The sequence below is a fragment of the Chamaea fasciata genome, unplaced genomic scaffold (assembly GCF_029207755.1).
Source record: "Chamaea fasciata isolate MVZ Bird 193981 ecotype frontalis unplaced genomic scaffold, bChaFas1.0.hap1 SCAF_15, whole genome shotgun sequence".
NCBI lineage: Eukaryota > Metazoa > Chordata > Aves > Passeriformes > Sylviidae > Chamaea > Chamaea fasciata.
This window is the reverse complement of record NW_027094100.1, coordinates 8,548,491-8,561,615: the sequence shown is the minus strand read 5'-3', so window position 1 is coordinate 8,561,615 and position 13,125 is coordinate 8,548,491. Positions and strand designations below refer to the sequence as shown.

Sequence of the window (13,125 nt, the reverse complement as noted above, 5' to 3'; positions counted from 1 at the left end):
GCATGTGTATGTTGTATGTACAAGTTTACGTTGTTATTGAATTTTTTTCTACTTAAAAAAGAGAAGATTTTTTTTTCCTTTTTCCTTGGGTCAGCAAGTCTGCTTTGCAGATGGTCTGCTCTCTTTTTGTGACATTTAGGGACTTAGCAGTGCTGGGTTACTGGTTGTATTTAATGATCTTAGATGTCTTTTCCAACCTAAATGAGTCTGATTTTTGGATTAGATTAGATTAGATTAAGAATGCTTGTTGGATCAATCATGGCAGAATGAATTCACACATCAATTTAATTTTGAGTGTCTGAGAGGAGGATTACCTGTGTCTAATTTCTGTCACTTAACTCTGTTGAAGACAGGGTGGGAGTTTCACTGGATGTTTTATATTAGAAAAAATTATTTTGAAACAGACAACCTTGTTAGAATCTGTACCTTACAGCTGCTTATTTGTGTGACGCTGCTGTCATTGGGCTAAAATGATGTGATTTTTTTTAAATTTTGCTTTGTGTAGCTTTTGCTAATGTTTTACAAGGCTTCATCCACATGGAGGGGATTTGGATGTTTGCATTTTGCTTGGTTCTGTTTCACTAGGATGTGCTTTTTTCTTGTCTTTTGAAGCATATGGCATCATGTAGCCCTGGTCAAGGTTAATGCAGATAATGGAAGTAGAAACAGCTCCAGAAGCTGACTTCGTATTTGCTTGACAGGCTATTCCTGATCTTCTCTCTTTATAAAGATGATGATGCTTGTGGAATAAGGTGTAGAAAACAAGAATGTTCTTACGAAGGTGGAGGGAATGCCTTCTGCATGCAGGAGATTTGGGGTGGAGAGAGGGTTACCCGGGAGAAAATGTTTCTTTTGAAGACCACAGGAGGAAGAATTTAACAGGTTTTTTAGAGATGCTGAAATAGTCACATGTAAGTGCAATGTTGGATGAGTCTGGAAACAGGAAAACTTTGATTTTTATGTTGAATTTGATTTGTAACATAGAAGCAAATTCTCTTGATATTACTGTGAAGGTTGTGGGCATGTTCTTAGGATGTGCTTGGCCCCATCCCTTGGATGCTTTATGGTTTGCACATGGCAGCTTGGGCTCCCCTTCATAGGAAACTGGGAAACAATGAGGGTGGAAAATCCTGCCAGAAGGGGCATTATCCACAGACTGTGTCTGCAAGTGTGGGAATAACATTTAAATACAAAGGATGTGATTTTTTGCTAAAAGTCTCCAATATATACACTTCTCTGTAGTTATTGGGGTCTTCCCTAGATAACTGTGTTATTCATCTGCTCTCAAAGTCTTGATTTGCTGGTTTCTCATTTTTCACATATTGAAAATGAGAAAGAGCATTTTTTTTTTTCTTTCTCTGTGGGATCTTGGCTCTGGAATGGCTAATTCTGATTGTAGATAAGACGCATTAGCTGTGAGTACTTCCGTGCTCCAAAGATGCAATTCATCAAAACTCAAGTACTTTGTGTCAGATCTGAATGTTTCACAAGAGATTTTGTAATCCAACATGTCAAACTTGTTTAAATGTGAGATTGCAACTGAAAGCTGAAAGAAGAAATAAGTGCCTTGTTATCTTCCTTACCTTACAGAAGTGTCTTGTAGTTCTTAGGAAAAAAAAAAAGGAAATTGTCTTATTCCTGTTAGAAATACACAACTACCTCATGTTTTAGAGGTGCCCCTGAGGTATGCATCTGCTCCTTGTGTTGGTAAACAGGCTGGTGTTCCATCACGCAGATTTAGTGATTCAAGTAGAGCAATCATCATCTTCATCTGCTGGTTAAATCTATTGCTGATGACTTCTTGATCCTTCCCAGAGGTGAGTTTGTGTTAGAAAGTATTTGAGCAAGAAAAAGACTCCAAGGGTGTCTGTTTGCCTGCCTCTTTTTCTGGGCAGTGCTCATTTCAGTTACCTAGTACCAGAATATAATACAAGGGTCATGACTTTCAGTCAAATGCAGTGTCAGTTGGGCATCATTTCTGTTCCCCAGCTGTGTCGCTACATGGATTTCTAGCTTGTATCCTTAGAAGAAAAATGAGTTTGTGTTCATTTTCCAGATTCACATTGATACAGCTCTGTCTGACTTGCCTAACCAGTAAGACTCAGAAGAGATTTTGACCTGAATGTTTTTTTTAATCTTTCCAAGTGTTTTAAGTGTGTAGGAGCATATGGGGACGATGAACAGAGCTGGTCACTGTTCTCATAAAGAAACATGAAACCAAATATGTTTGCGTGTTTGTGCATAGACACTTTCTGAAAGATGTTCAGAGCTCCCATCTCTGTCCAGGACTTGGACTGAAGCAGCTGTCTCGGTGCAGATGTGGAAAACTGAAATCTGCCATGAAAACTTTTTTACCTTGCATATAGCAGCCCCCACAGCTGCCAAAATATGCATCCTCTTGTTTTAAAAATAGAGGGGGGTATGCTGAAAACATCTGCTCCTGCCCTGCACTGCAGCTGTGCCAGTGTATTATCTGGGAATGGCCTGAGTAAGACCGGCCATAACAAGAGAAGAAAAATCCCATGTTTGATGTAAGTGCAATTGTGGCGTTATTCCAGTCACTTCTTAATTTATATCTCAAATTCAGTTTATCTTCGTGCCCTGATGACTAAACAAAAGAGCTGTATGCACTTGACTGTTTGAAGAAACTGTCTCTGGGTGTGGGAAGAAAAGAAAAAGAATTATTTAGGGGTGGAGGGTGGGGAATCCAGAGTATGGAGTGAGTGGCACCATCTTGGTTGTTTTAAATGGAGCAAAATCAGAGCTTTGGTTTCAGTGAGTGTGTGTGTATCTTTTCACACTTTGAATGAGCTTGGATTTTATTTTTATTTCTTTTGCAACAAGCATCCCCCCAGGGTAAGAGGGGACTTCTCTGGTTACAGGTAAAACCACACTTAAACACCCTGAATTTCTCACTGGTCCTGAAACATTCTGTCATCTCAAGGTACTTCACCTTGTGTGCAGGTTTTATTGGTGCTGCTGAATGTTGGATTTGGGGCTTGGATTTGTTCCGCTGCATCTTATTGGAACAATTTAAATCTGCACCCTTTCTCCTCCTGGATATCCCTAATTTTGGGGGTACCCCCCATTTTAGCTTAGCTCTATGTAAAGAAGAGTAAATCTTCAGTGCTGACGTCCTGAGGTGCTTTAGTCAAAATAAATTTTAAATGCTGCCCTGTATTATCCCAATAGTAGCAGCAATATTCCAGTTTGCCTCCTGGAGTGGATGCTTTGTTCCCTGCCTGAGCACAGCTCCCCCATGCATTGTGAGGAAGATGCTTTTGAAGGTATAAGAATGAAAACAATTTTTTGCTGCTTTTGCACCTTGAAAGCAACTGGATCAGGTATGGAAGTGCAAGGAGCTCTCCCCAGCTAACAGCTAGAGGTTGCTTCCTGGGTGGTTTTTGCTAACACATAATGTAGCCCAGGATTTCAGAGAGCTTTTGGGGCACTTGGGCCAAATTTGAAATGAATCTAGATATTACTGGGTTTTTTGTTTTATTTGGAACACTTCTGCAGACCATAGGTGCTGCGTGTTTCCAATCTGCATCTGGTATTTGCTTTGAATCTTTGGGTCTGTTGGAACCTGAAGCCAGAAAGGTTCATGCAAAGTGTTGTGACCCAAAACTGTTTAATCTCAGATCTGTGGTCTCGGAGCCGCAGCCTGACTTGAATACCTGATGAGTATCAGCTGAGCAAGCATCCCAGCATCTGACTTCTGCCCATGAACCATAAACTTTTTCCTCAGGGAACAAGAAAGTAAATTGGCCTTTGTGCAGGAGCAGCCAGCTAGGCCGGGGCCGTGGTTTCCTCGTGCTCGATACCAGACCCCACGGTGCTCTGCTGCAAAGTTCTTCTTCGTTCTAAGTGAAGCCATATGAAAAAAAAATAAAAATAAAAATCCACTTTTTGAGAGTGGCTGAACCAACCAATTTGTTCAAGCCATTCTTCTGGTTGATTCATTTTTAACTGGAAAAAAAAAAAAAAAAGCTGATATATTGAAAGCAACTTGAAAAATGCCAAAAGGGAAGAAGGGGAAACAAGTTAGACCATTTGAAGCTCATAAAAGAAAGAAAAAAAGAATTTAAGTGCAACCACATGAGTGGTGTAAAATTGGTGTAATACTTAATCCCGTGTTAGAGCACAGTGTGTTAGATATGAGTTCCCCTAGAAAATAAGGCACTAAAATAACCTTAATATTTCTGAGTGAGAGTTCACAACATGATCAGCTCACTGTGTCATGCTTGCAAGGGAAAAACCCCTCTGGTTTCAAGATCCACTAAGAAAGGTCTTCATTTCACTTGGCCATGGTTTTTACTTGAAGGCTGTTCCCAACTACTTCTTTAGCTCAACATAACAACAACAACGAGGTCCCTGAGAGCCTCAGCAGCACATGGCTTGAAGAGAGAGATGGACCCAGATTTATGGAACACGTCTGTGCAAGTGTTCTCAGTGAAAAAGGAGATGTGTAAGGGAAGGGCACAAGTTGGTGCCACAAGTTCTTGGCTAAAATGTGCTTCACTGGCATAACATTTAACAAAGCACTGGTATTCAGCGAGGTTTTGCTGGACTCCCTTTCTTGCTAACATTTTAAACTCACTTTGTCCTTGACAAACATTGATTTTACCTTATGCCCAACAGTAATTTCCCCAGGCAGAAATTTATCCATCCAGCTGAAGGGATGGGAGGCGACAGTACAGCCTCCCAGCCATGGGAACATGGGTCAAGAGCTAGATTTGGTTTAATTATAAGGGATAAAAAGATATTAAACACACACAGTGCCTGTTCTCCTGGTGTTGATGGATTACACTGTTCATTGAGCAGCCCAATTTACAATGGGTAAATTAGTTCAAACAGAGGTTATTTAATGTACTGTGGACAAGTACATGAGTTTGGCTTTTGACAATATTTTATGTGAATAATAAAGTGATGTTGATTTTTAATATTTCATTTACTTGCCCTCAGTAGATGACATTAGTCGCTGCTACCCAGCTATTGTGAGTGTTTACTGTGAACTTTTTACCTTGTTTCTGAGGATCTATTCTTTAGGTGTATCCGTCATCTCTTCCTCATAATATTTTCAAATAGCAATGTATTTCATGCTCTTTCTTTGTCTTGGGGTTACTAAATCTATCATCTTACTGGGAAACTTATGGTATTGTCAGAAATTGCATATTATGCCCTGGATTAAGGCTGTTTAGCTTGAACGTGACAAGTTGTTTAAAAATAGACTGTTATGCTTTGTATTCGTTCTCCACTCCAAAACTCTCTTTCATAACAATGTAAATAAAGGACTCCCAGAACTGATACAGTGGGGCTGGCACAGTTAGAAGAAAAGACTCGGCTATTGCTCAATTTACTTTAATGCAACATAAATCTTAATTATATTGAACAAGCATCAGACTGCGAGGTCTGGGGAGATGGAGTCATTAGCTAACAGTTTACAGGGAACATTTATCTCCAAGCAAATTGCCAGGACTCCTTAATTTCTTTTGTATTTCTTAAAGGGGTTGAAAACAAGAGATGTAATATGGATTCACTTTATGCCTGGCTCATTAAGCAGTATCTAAAGCTGAGCTCCCAGAATAAGCTAGAAATTGCTAAAATAATAATTTCCAATTGTGCCGAGCACAGACATTATGACATCTGCAGAGTCTGAGGCTGCAGAAGGCATTAATGACTCCTGGGCTGCTCCTCTGTGCTGCCCTCTCCTGTGGGAGCTGGGAGGTCTCTGTCCTGCTCACCCCCATCTGCGCCACAGAACTGACACTTGCAACTCTTGCCCAAAGTAAGCGCTGGGTTTGATAGTTTTCTTTTTGATTCCCACCAAAATTTTTTCTCCTCAGAAACACTTCCTAACTTCCTACTGGATGGAAACCCGTGAGCAAGTTACTTAGGGAGTAGTGGTAGACGTTACTACCAAGTGACTACCCAGGGCATCTCTCTGCAGGTTGCCAATCCCATAGCAAGGGAACAAGTAGGATTTGGGGCTCCCACTGCAGCCCCTGTGAGGGCAGGGGTCTGCTGGAGCTCTCTGGTGGGCTGGGGAGGGGGAGTGCTGGACAGTGTATCCAGACTTCAAAGAGGAGAACTCCAGGCCATGGCTGAAATTCTGGAGATGCAGTTGCACGTTTGAGCACAGAAATGTTTACGCAACAGGGGAAATTCTGATAGGAGGGCAGAAATATTTAATGGTCTTTGTTTATCATCCTTTTCCAGCAGAAAGGAGAGGGAGCAGTGTTGTTTCACAGATAAAAAGAGAGTTCTTGCTTTTTGTTGATGTTGCTATCACTCAGCAAATACTCCACCAGAGCTGGCTGACCTGCTGCAGAGGCTGCAAAAAGGGGCTTTGTCTTCCAGCCTGGTAATGCATGCACGTGTTATGGGAGAAGTGATGCTTCCAGGTGCCGGGCAAGGAATGCTGGCTGCAGCAGAGAGACTGCAGCACACTGGCATGAAGGAAGTGGTGTCATGGCTTTGCCAGGGACCTAGATGCTCTGTGTGTGCTGAAGCAGTATTCCGTGTCAGAATTTATTGTTTGAGTGCTTTTTTTTCTTTAATTAAGGGTATTTTGTCACTTATGGCACTTTATTGATCCCTTAGCCGTTGTTGCCTTGTAGGGTAAGAATACAGGTAAGATTTATATCTGAAATTATAAATGTATGACCAGATTTGGCCGTGTTAGCAGTCTGCACAGAAGAAGCTCTGACTCAGATAATGATTAGTATCAAGAGGTTCATGTTCATCGCTTTAATACTTTAAATATTGTGATCTGCAAGTCTTTAACAGCCATTCACAGCACGCAGGGACTGCACAGCAATGCTGCTTGCTTAGCAAAGGATTTTTTCCAGCATTTTGGATCCTGTTAGATCTGGGGTTCTCTGCTATGCAAGCAATACTGGTAACTTCAAAACCTGATTCCCAGCTTGCCTTGGTTTTTTCACCAGAATTATGGTGTGGGAAAAAAAAAAAAAAGAAAAAAAAGAAAGAAAAAAAAAGCACGGCATTTAAGTTGTGCAGCATACTGATATTTTTGGTATTTGGGAAGAGGGGGAAGACACGAGATGGGTCCAAAGGGCAGGACATGTGGTAGATACTCTCCTAAACTCACTGTCTGTGGGCCATCACTAACCCTGTGCTCTCTGCTTCCCACAGGGCCCCCGGGAAGGCGAGGGAAGCCCGGCCGGCGTGGAGAACCAGGTAAGCATCACCTGCCCAATGGCACTGAGGGCCCTGGGCTGTCACTGCATGATGGGGCAGCCTGTGGGTAATGACACCTGTCACCTCCATCCAACAGGCTGTGGAACATGGGCTTCCCCCAGCCCTGGGTGCTGGGCATGAAGGGTATTATTAAAAACTAAAAAAATCCCAAAAGCCAACTCACAAAACTCTAACAATCAAAAACAAATTAAAAAAAAAAATAAAGGAAAAAACCGCCCAATCAAAACAAAAAACCAAGTAAATCCTACTCAAAACACCCGCAGCTGTTGCATCTTTTATCCAGCCTTCCATTTCTCTTTGCAGCATTCAGCCTCATCACTGCCCCACCCAACACTGAAGAGGGACAGTGAATTAGCATGGAAATGGGGAATTCCCCAGCCGTGTGAGATGGGAGGTGTGCACTGGCTTGTTCTCTGCACGTGGACATGGTCACATGTTGCCTGCCAGCCACAGGGTGTGGTGGTGTCTGCATTTGGGAGTCAGGGATAACCAAACCTCGGCCACGGGCCTTGGGCACATCCCCTGAGCCAGCAGTGTGCCCTCAGCCCTGGCTGAAACCACAGAGCAACCTTGCTGGGGGTTTTCATTTGAGCTGACTGTAACTGTGTCTCTGTCACTTGTTGACTGTAATTCTGTCTGTCTGTCACTTCAGTGTGTCTGCCGAGGTTTGGGGTTTTGTCCCTGTCTTCGAAATGGGAAATTTCGGACTGACCTGTTTCAACTGGGGAGAAGGGCTGTTTACATTCTGCTGTTGGGTCTGAGTGCTGCTGGAGAAGGGAGAGATGCAGCTGGCATTGCTCTTTCTGAGGAAAACACACAGGGATGCGCCCAGAAAGCCAGGCTGGTTTTGGGATTGCCTCAGTGTGCCATAAAGCAGCACATGAAATTACACGTCCCAGCTCTTAGGTTCTTGAACGCAGATAGAATGAACGGGAAGCAGTGGATTTTCATTTAGTGAGAACGATGAATTCTGTTCCCTGCCAAAGAAAAATCACAACTGGGATTTTCAAAAAGGGCAGCATAACTTTCTGATCACCAATATTTTAAACAATTTTTTTAACTCTGAGGAAAGGAAATCGAGTGGATATTTGCTGGACACCAGCCGCAGCACATGAACCCTGGACTGATGGACGAGAAAGGCAGGCAGGCATTTCCCTTCTCTTCTACTGATGGTATTCCAGAGTGCATTAGGGGTTTTCTGAGATATTTTTGTTCTGAAGCATCAAGGATTTACTCCTGGCCAAGGGATGGGTGGTGGTGGTGGATCCCAGCCAGCTTTGTTAATTTGTTTTATTTTCCCAGCAGCTGAGCTGTAGGAATAGCCACCAGACAGCTTTGATTCTTCTTTTGGTTGTTTTTTAAATATCACCTAAGGGCTTTAAGGAGCACGGTGGAATACAGCATTCAACCAAGGGCAGCTGGAGAGGTCAGCCAATGGATCTGATTTAATATGCAGGCATTTATGTAAACGCTGTGCAAGATGTGTCTCTGCTCCATACAAAAATCTGGGAGGTAGTGCTGAGCTCTCTCATGCCCTTAAATCTCTTCTCCATGCTTCATGCAAAACTTTTCAAAAGCAGCATTTTCCCTCGTGCTGTGACACATCTGCAAATGCACTTGAGCATCCCTCTGATGAAGCAGAAAGCTGCCAGGGAATCAATGCAGAACCAGTAAGAAAACAAACATTATAAAAGAAAAAAAAAAAAATAATAAGAAGAAATTAATTATTGATGATAAAAAAAATTTCAAACTTTAGTAACAACTGTTTTTGAAATTTCTGCAACTGTGGAGGAAAATAGAGAAGTGTGCAGGTGCCACCCACTGCTCACAGCCACACACTCAGGCTCAAAGGGGCACCCCAGTGAAATCCAAGGAATGCAGTGCAGAGCCTGTGGATTGCCCCACTGCAGATACACAGGGAGCAGACATCCCACTGTGTATTGCTTTTGGCTGAGCTGCCAGATGTTTGTTTCTCCAGATAACTTGAATATATATTTCTATATTTGTTTGAGAACCTGACCACACATAAACCGGGTCCTTGTTCCTTCACTACAGCTGATAAAAATGTGAATAAAACTTTGTTTGTGCAGCATGCTGGTGTCCATCCCCAGGGACCCTGCCTGCTTAGGGCTTCACAGCCTCCAGACAAAGGCTGTTGGAGAGCCAGAAGGCTCAACCCTGCCAAGAGAAGGGGTTTTTTCTGGCATTTGTTGAAATGGTCATGTTGAAAAACCTTTTCAGATTCATACTGAAACTTTCAATGTATATCTCTAAGAAACAAGCAGAGAAACTGTTAAGAGATACTCCTGTCCCTTTTAATCATACCCTCCTGTTGATTTAAACCAAGACTGAATTCTGCTTTTTTCTCCTGCCATGATGGATTCAAATAAAATAAATTAATCCAACAGCTCTGTTTCTCTAAACTAAGAATTCATCTTCATGAAAATGCATTAGGACAACTGCTCTCTTCCACAGATATGCACCATACCATAAAAGATTAATTTTTAAACCATTTCTGGCAAAAACTATTAACTATTTAGACTGTTTGGACACGGGACAAGCCCGGCAGCACATGCTTCAAAAAACACTTGTTAAACCAATGGGGTGAACCCCCCACTACCCCCAGAACCCACCGAGGGCAGGCAGTGGGTCCTGCTGGGGCCCTGCCTCTGGACTTGGGAGTTTATTTTGGTAAAGGCAAGCCAGTTTCCCCCTGGGGAGCCCTGGAGGGCAGAGGGGGCTGCACTAAACCCCAGCCTCCCTTTGGGCTTCACATCTCTGGTGGCGGCTGGAGCTCCCCGTGGTGGGGTGATCGTCCCCGCTGTCATCCCTTCCCTGACCTCAGACACAAGGATCAAGTACCCGGGGGAGTGTCTCTGCCACCATTAGCCCAGCTGAACAAACCAGGGACTAAGTGAGTCAAATGACTTCATCCAACCCATTTTATTTACTCTCTCCGTCATCTGGCCCCGTGGGAACCATTGCTGCAGCCGAGGAGCAGTCCTGGAGCTGGGCACGACCACTGCAAAAGAGGCCACTTTTGAAAACCAATTTATCCCACTGTTGCTACCACCAGGCCAGAAAATTCACACCAGCAGCTTCCCTGGGGAGATATCACTTTGGCTGTTTGGTCTGGTCCAACATGTCCTGAGCTCCATCCCATCCTGCCAGGACGGACACAAGGGTCCCGGGACCCTTATTCCTGCACATGATCATCAGCAGTTCCTTTGCCAGTTGGAAAGCCAGCACAGCCCCGAAGAGACACGTGCACCCAGCCGTGGAAGTTGTGTATGAATAGAAAAACGCATTTTAATACAATTTTATGTGGGATTTTCAGCCTTCTCTCACTGTGGGGTGGAAGAAAGGTTTTGCAGCACTTGCTGTCGTGGTTGGTCCTGACAGCCAGCCTGCTCATCTCAGATGCAGTTCCTTTTCCTTGCCAAAGGCAAAATCAGGTTTAATGTCATGTTAGCTTATTTTCTCAATGTGATACGTCCCAGCGAGGACACAGTTCAACCGTTGGAGTGAGCGTTTGTGAAATAACACGGATTTTTGCCAGGGACCTGGGAGGTTTTGCTTCCCCTCTTGCCGCCAGCTGGTGCTGTGTGAGTGGGATGGGGTACGGATGCACAGCCCTCACGGGGCTTTGTGTTTATTTATTCTAAAGATTGAGCCACACAGGGGTGTTCCTGAAGGATGAATGAATAGGATCCAGGATTTGGGAGCTTAGTTTAGGTATTGGTTCAAAGGCTTTGCACAACTAGATGGTGGGAGATGATGTTCCTGTCTCCGGGAATATCATTCTGCTTTCTTCTCCTGGCTTGACGATTGATCCAAAAACTGATCTGAAGCTCAGAATCTCTCAAGATAAACCAGGAGATAATCCACATGAAATGTTCATCCTGGGAAGTCTCTGAGTAAGGCTCTGCTCTCCTCACATGAAGCAAGAGCTGCCTCGGAATACAAACACCCAAAGCTGATGACTGGGGTGTTGGGTGACACCTTTGTGCACCAGCTGTGAACAGCTACAGCCCAGGGGGATAAACTTTGGCTGGTTTAGGCACAAAATTGCCTTTACAGGTGGGCCTGAGAGGGCATTTTTTTGCTGAAGTGTTATTGCATTGGAAAATCCTGACTTGGCATAATTACTGGTTTTGGCAGAAAAAGTTTTGTTTACAAAATGTTTTCATTTCAAAGGCAGTTTTGGGGGAAATGTGTTGAAATTGTTGCTATGGGATAGAAGTCTTCTGCCCACTGCCCATGATTTTTTTATTTTTCTTTACATTATGCTGCAGGTGTTGCCTTAATTTGAACTTCTAAGAAAGATTTAATTCAAAGGGGATTTTTGTTTGTTTGTGTGGGCTTTTTTCTTACAGCTATTCTGCTTGTGCAAATACTCTGATTTGGAATAAGAAAGAATCTAAAGCTTTTTTAAAAGGAAAAAAACAATGTGATTTCTATGCAAGGAAGGCTTATTTCTCTCCCAGTCCTATGTGTACTTAAAATCCCATATTTTACATATCAAGATTTACACTTTCATACCCATTAGCCATGTGATTGAATGGACAAGTGCAAATATTCAGCTGTTGTTATTCAGTACGTACACATGTGGCTGCCTGTGGGTAAATCACATAGCAAATTGTATTTATTTGGGGATTTCTATTGCTCCCCGAATTTCTCACTATGAACTGCCTGTGACAACCTCATACCCAAGGACTTCTTTTTCTGCTGAAATTCCGGAAAAATCCAATCTGTCCCACATGGACTCTCAGTAATGAGCCTCTGCTAGGAGAGCATGTTCCCTGTGTGCCCCAGCACTGAGGCATAGATAGGAGTCAACACACAGTGACAAAAAGTTTTTCCAGATTCTGTGACTTCTTATGGCTATAGCAGTTGTCCTCTGTTGTTATCCATGGCTGAGTTACTCCCCTTACAGCATCCTGAATTAATAGCTCTATGTGTATGTATATACATAGTGTGTGTGTTTAAATACACATAGCCATGTATTAGTATAAATTTTTTTAATTGTAATTTTTTTACATCTTCAGGTGGCCACAGATGCATGTTTGCTACCTTGAGGATGGGCTATTTGCCCTTTAGAGTTGCAGCAAAGTCCCCTCTGACTCTTCCTGAGCTGTGGGAAATGTCTGGCTGGTTTTGTTTCCCCTGCCTGGCTCTCTCCTCTCGTGGCAGGAGAGCTTGCATGATAAATGATTTGCAGATTTAACAGAAATATCATCTTATCCCAGAATTTCCAAGCTGAAAAAATACTTGGAAATAAATGACTGTGACCTGTCATTTCCCATATGTTTGTGTACTGCTGGGGATGATGCCACTGTGACCCGCTTGGGCTTTGGATAGACAAAATAACATTCATGTTGGTCAATCAGGAAATCTGGGTCATTAATTTTTAATGAGTTTTGATTTTCACCTCCTGCTAGCACAGCTGTGCATGTTCTTAAGGAATCCTTTTGTGTTTCCAAATATCTCCATGCCCTTGCATACTTGAGTACAAGGTGTCCACTCCTGGTTATAGCAGCATCCTCCCAGTTCAGGTAAATCAATCATGGACCAAAATCTGTGCACTTGCAGGTTATTTTTGTCTTTCTCCTCTTCCTTCTGAAATCAGCCCCCAATTAATTTGTCACATAGTTTTCAGTACGCAAAGGCTGTTTTCAACTTTTATTTGTTGTAAGAAGAATTTCCGAGTTGTTTCATTCTTCCTTTCAGCCTCTCAAACTGATTCTTGCCAGTCAAAATTATTAGCAGTAAATTCTGGCAAATTTCTTTGAAAAGAGCATAAATCTTGTGCAATGCGCCCACAATGATGAGATGGCTGGATGAGGGGCAGCCCCTGGGTACAGGATCAGCTTCTTTATTTGTTGTTGAATTGCAAAATATTTG

At 42.8% G+C, this 13,125-nt stretch overlaps 1 protein-coding gene across 1 annotated transcript in view; it reads left to right on the top strand.

Annotated features, from left to right (window-relative positions):
* COL23A1 (collagen type XXIII alpha 1 chain) overlaps positions 1–13,125 on the top strand; it is a 176,926-nt gene that overhangs the window by 119,506 nt on the left and 44,295 nt on the right. Inside the window, exon 3 of the mRNA XM_066196874.1 lies at positions 7,156–7,200. Coding sequence (XP_066052971.1) covers positions 7,156–7,200 — 45 coding nt within the window. The remainder of the gene's footprint in view (positions 1–7,155; positions 7,201–13,125) is intronic.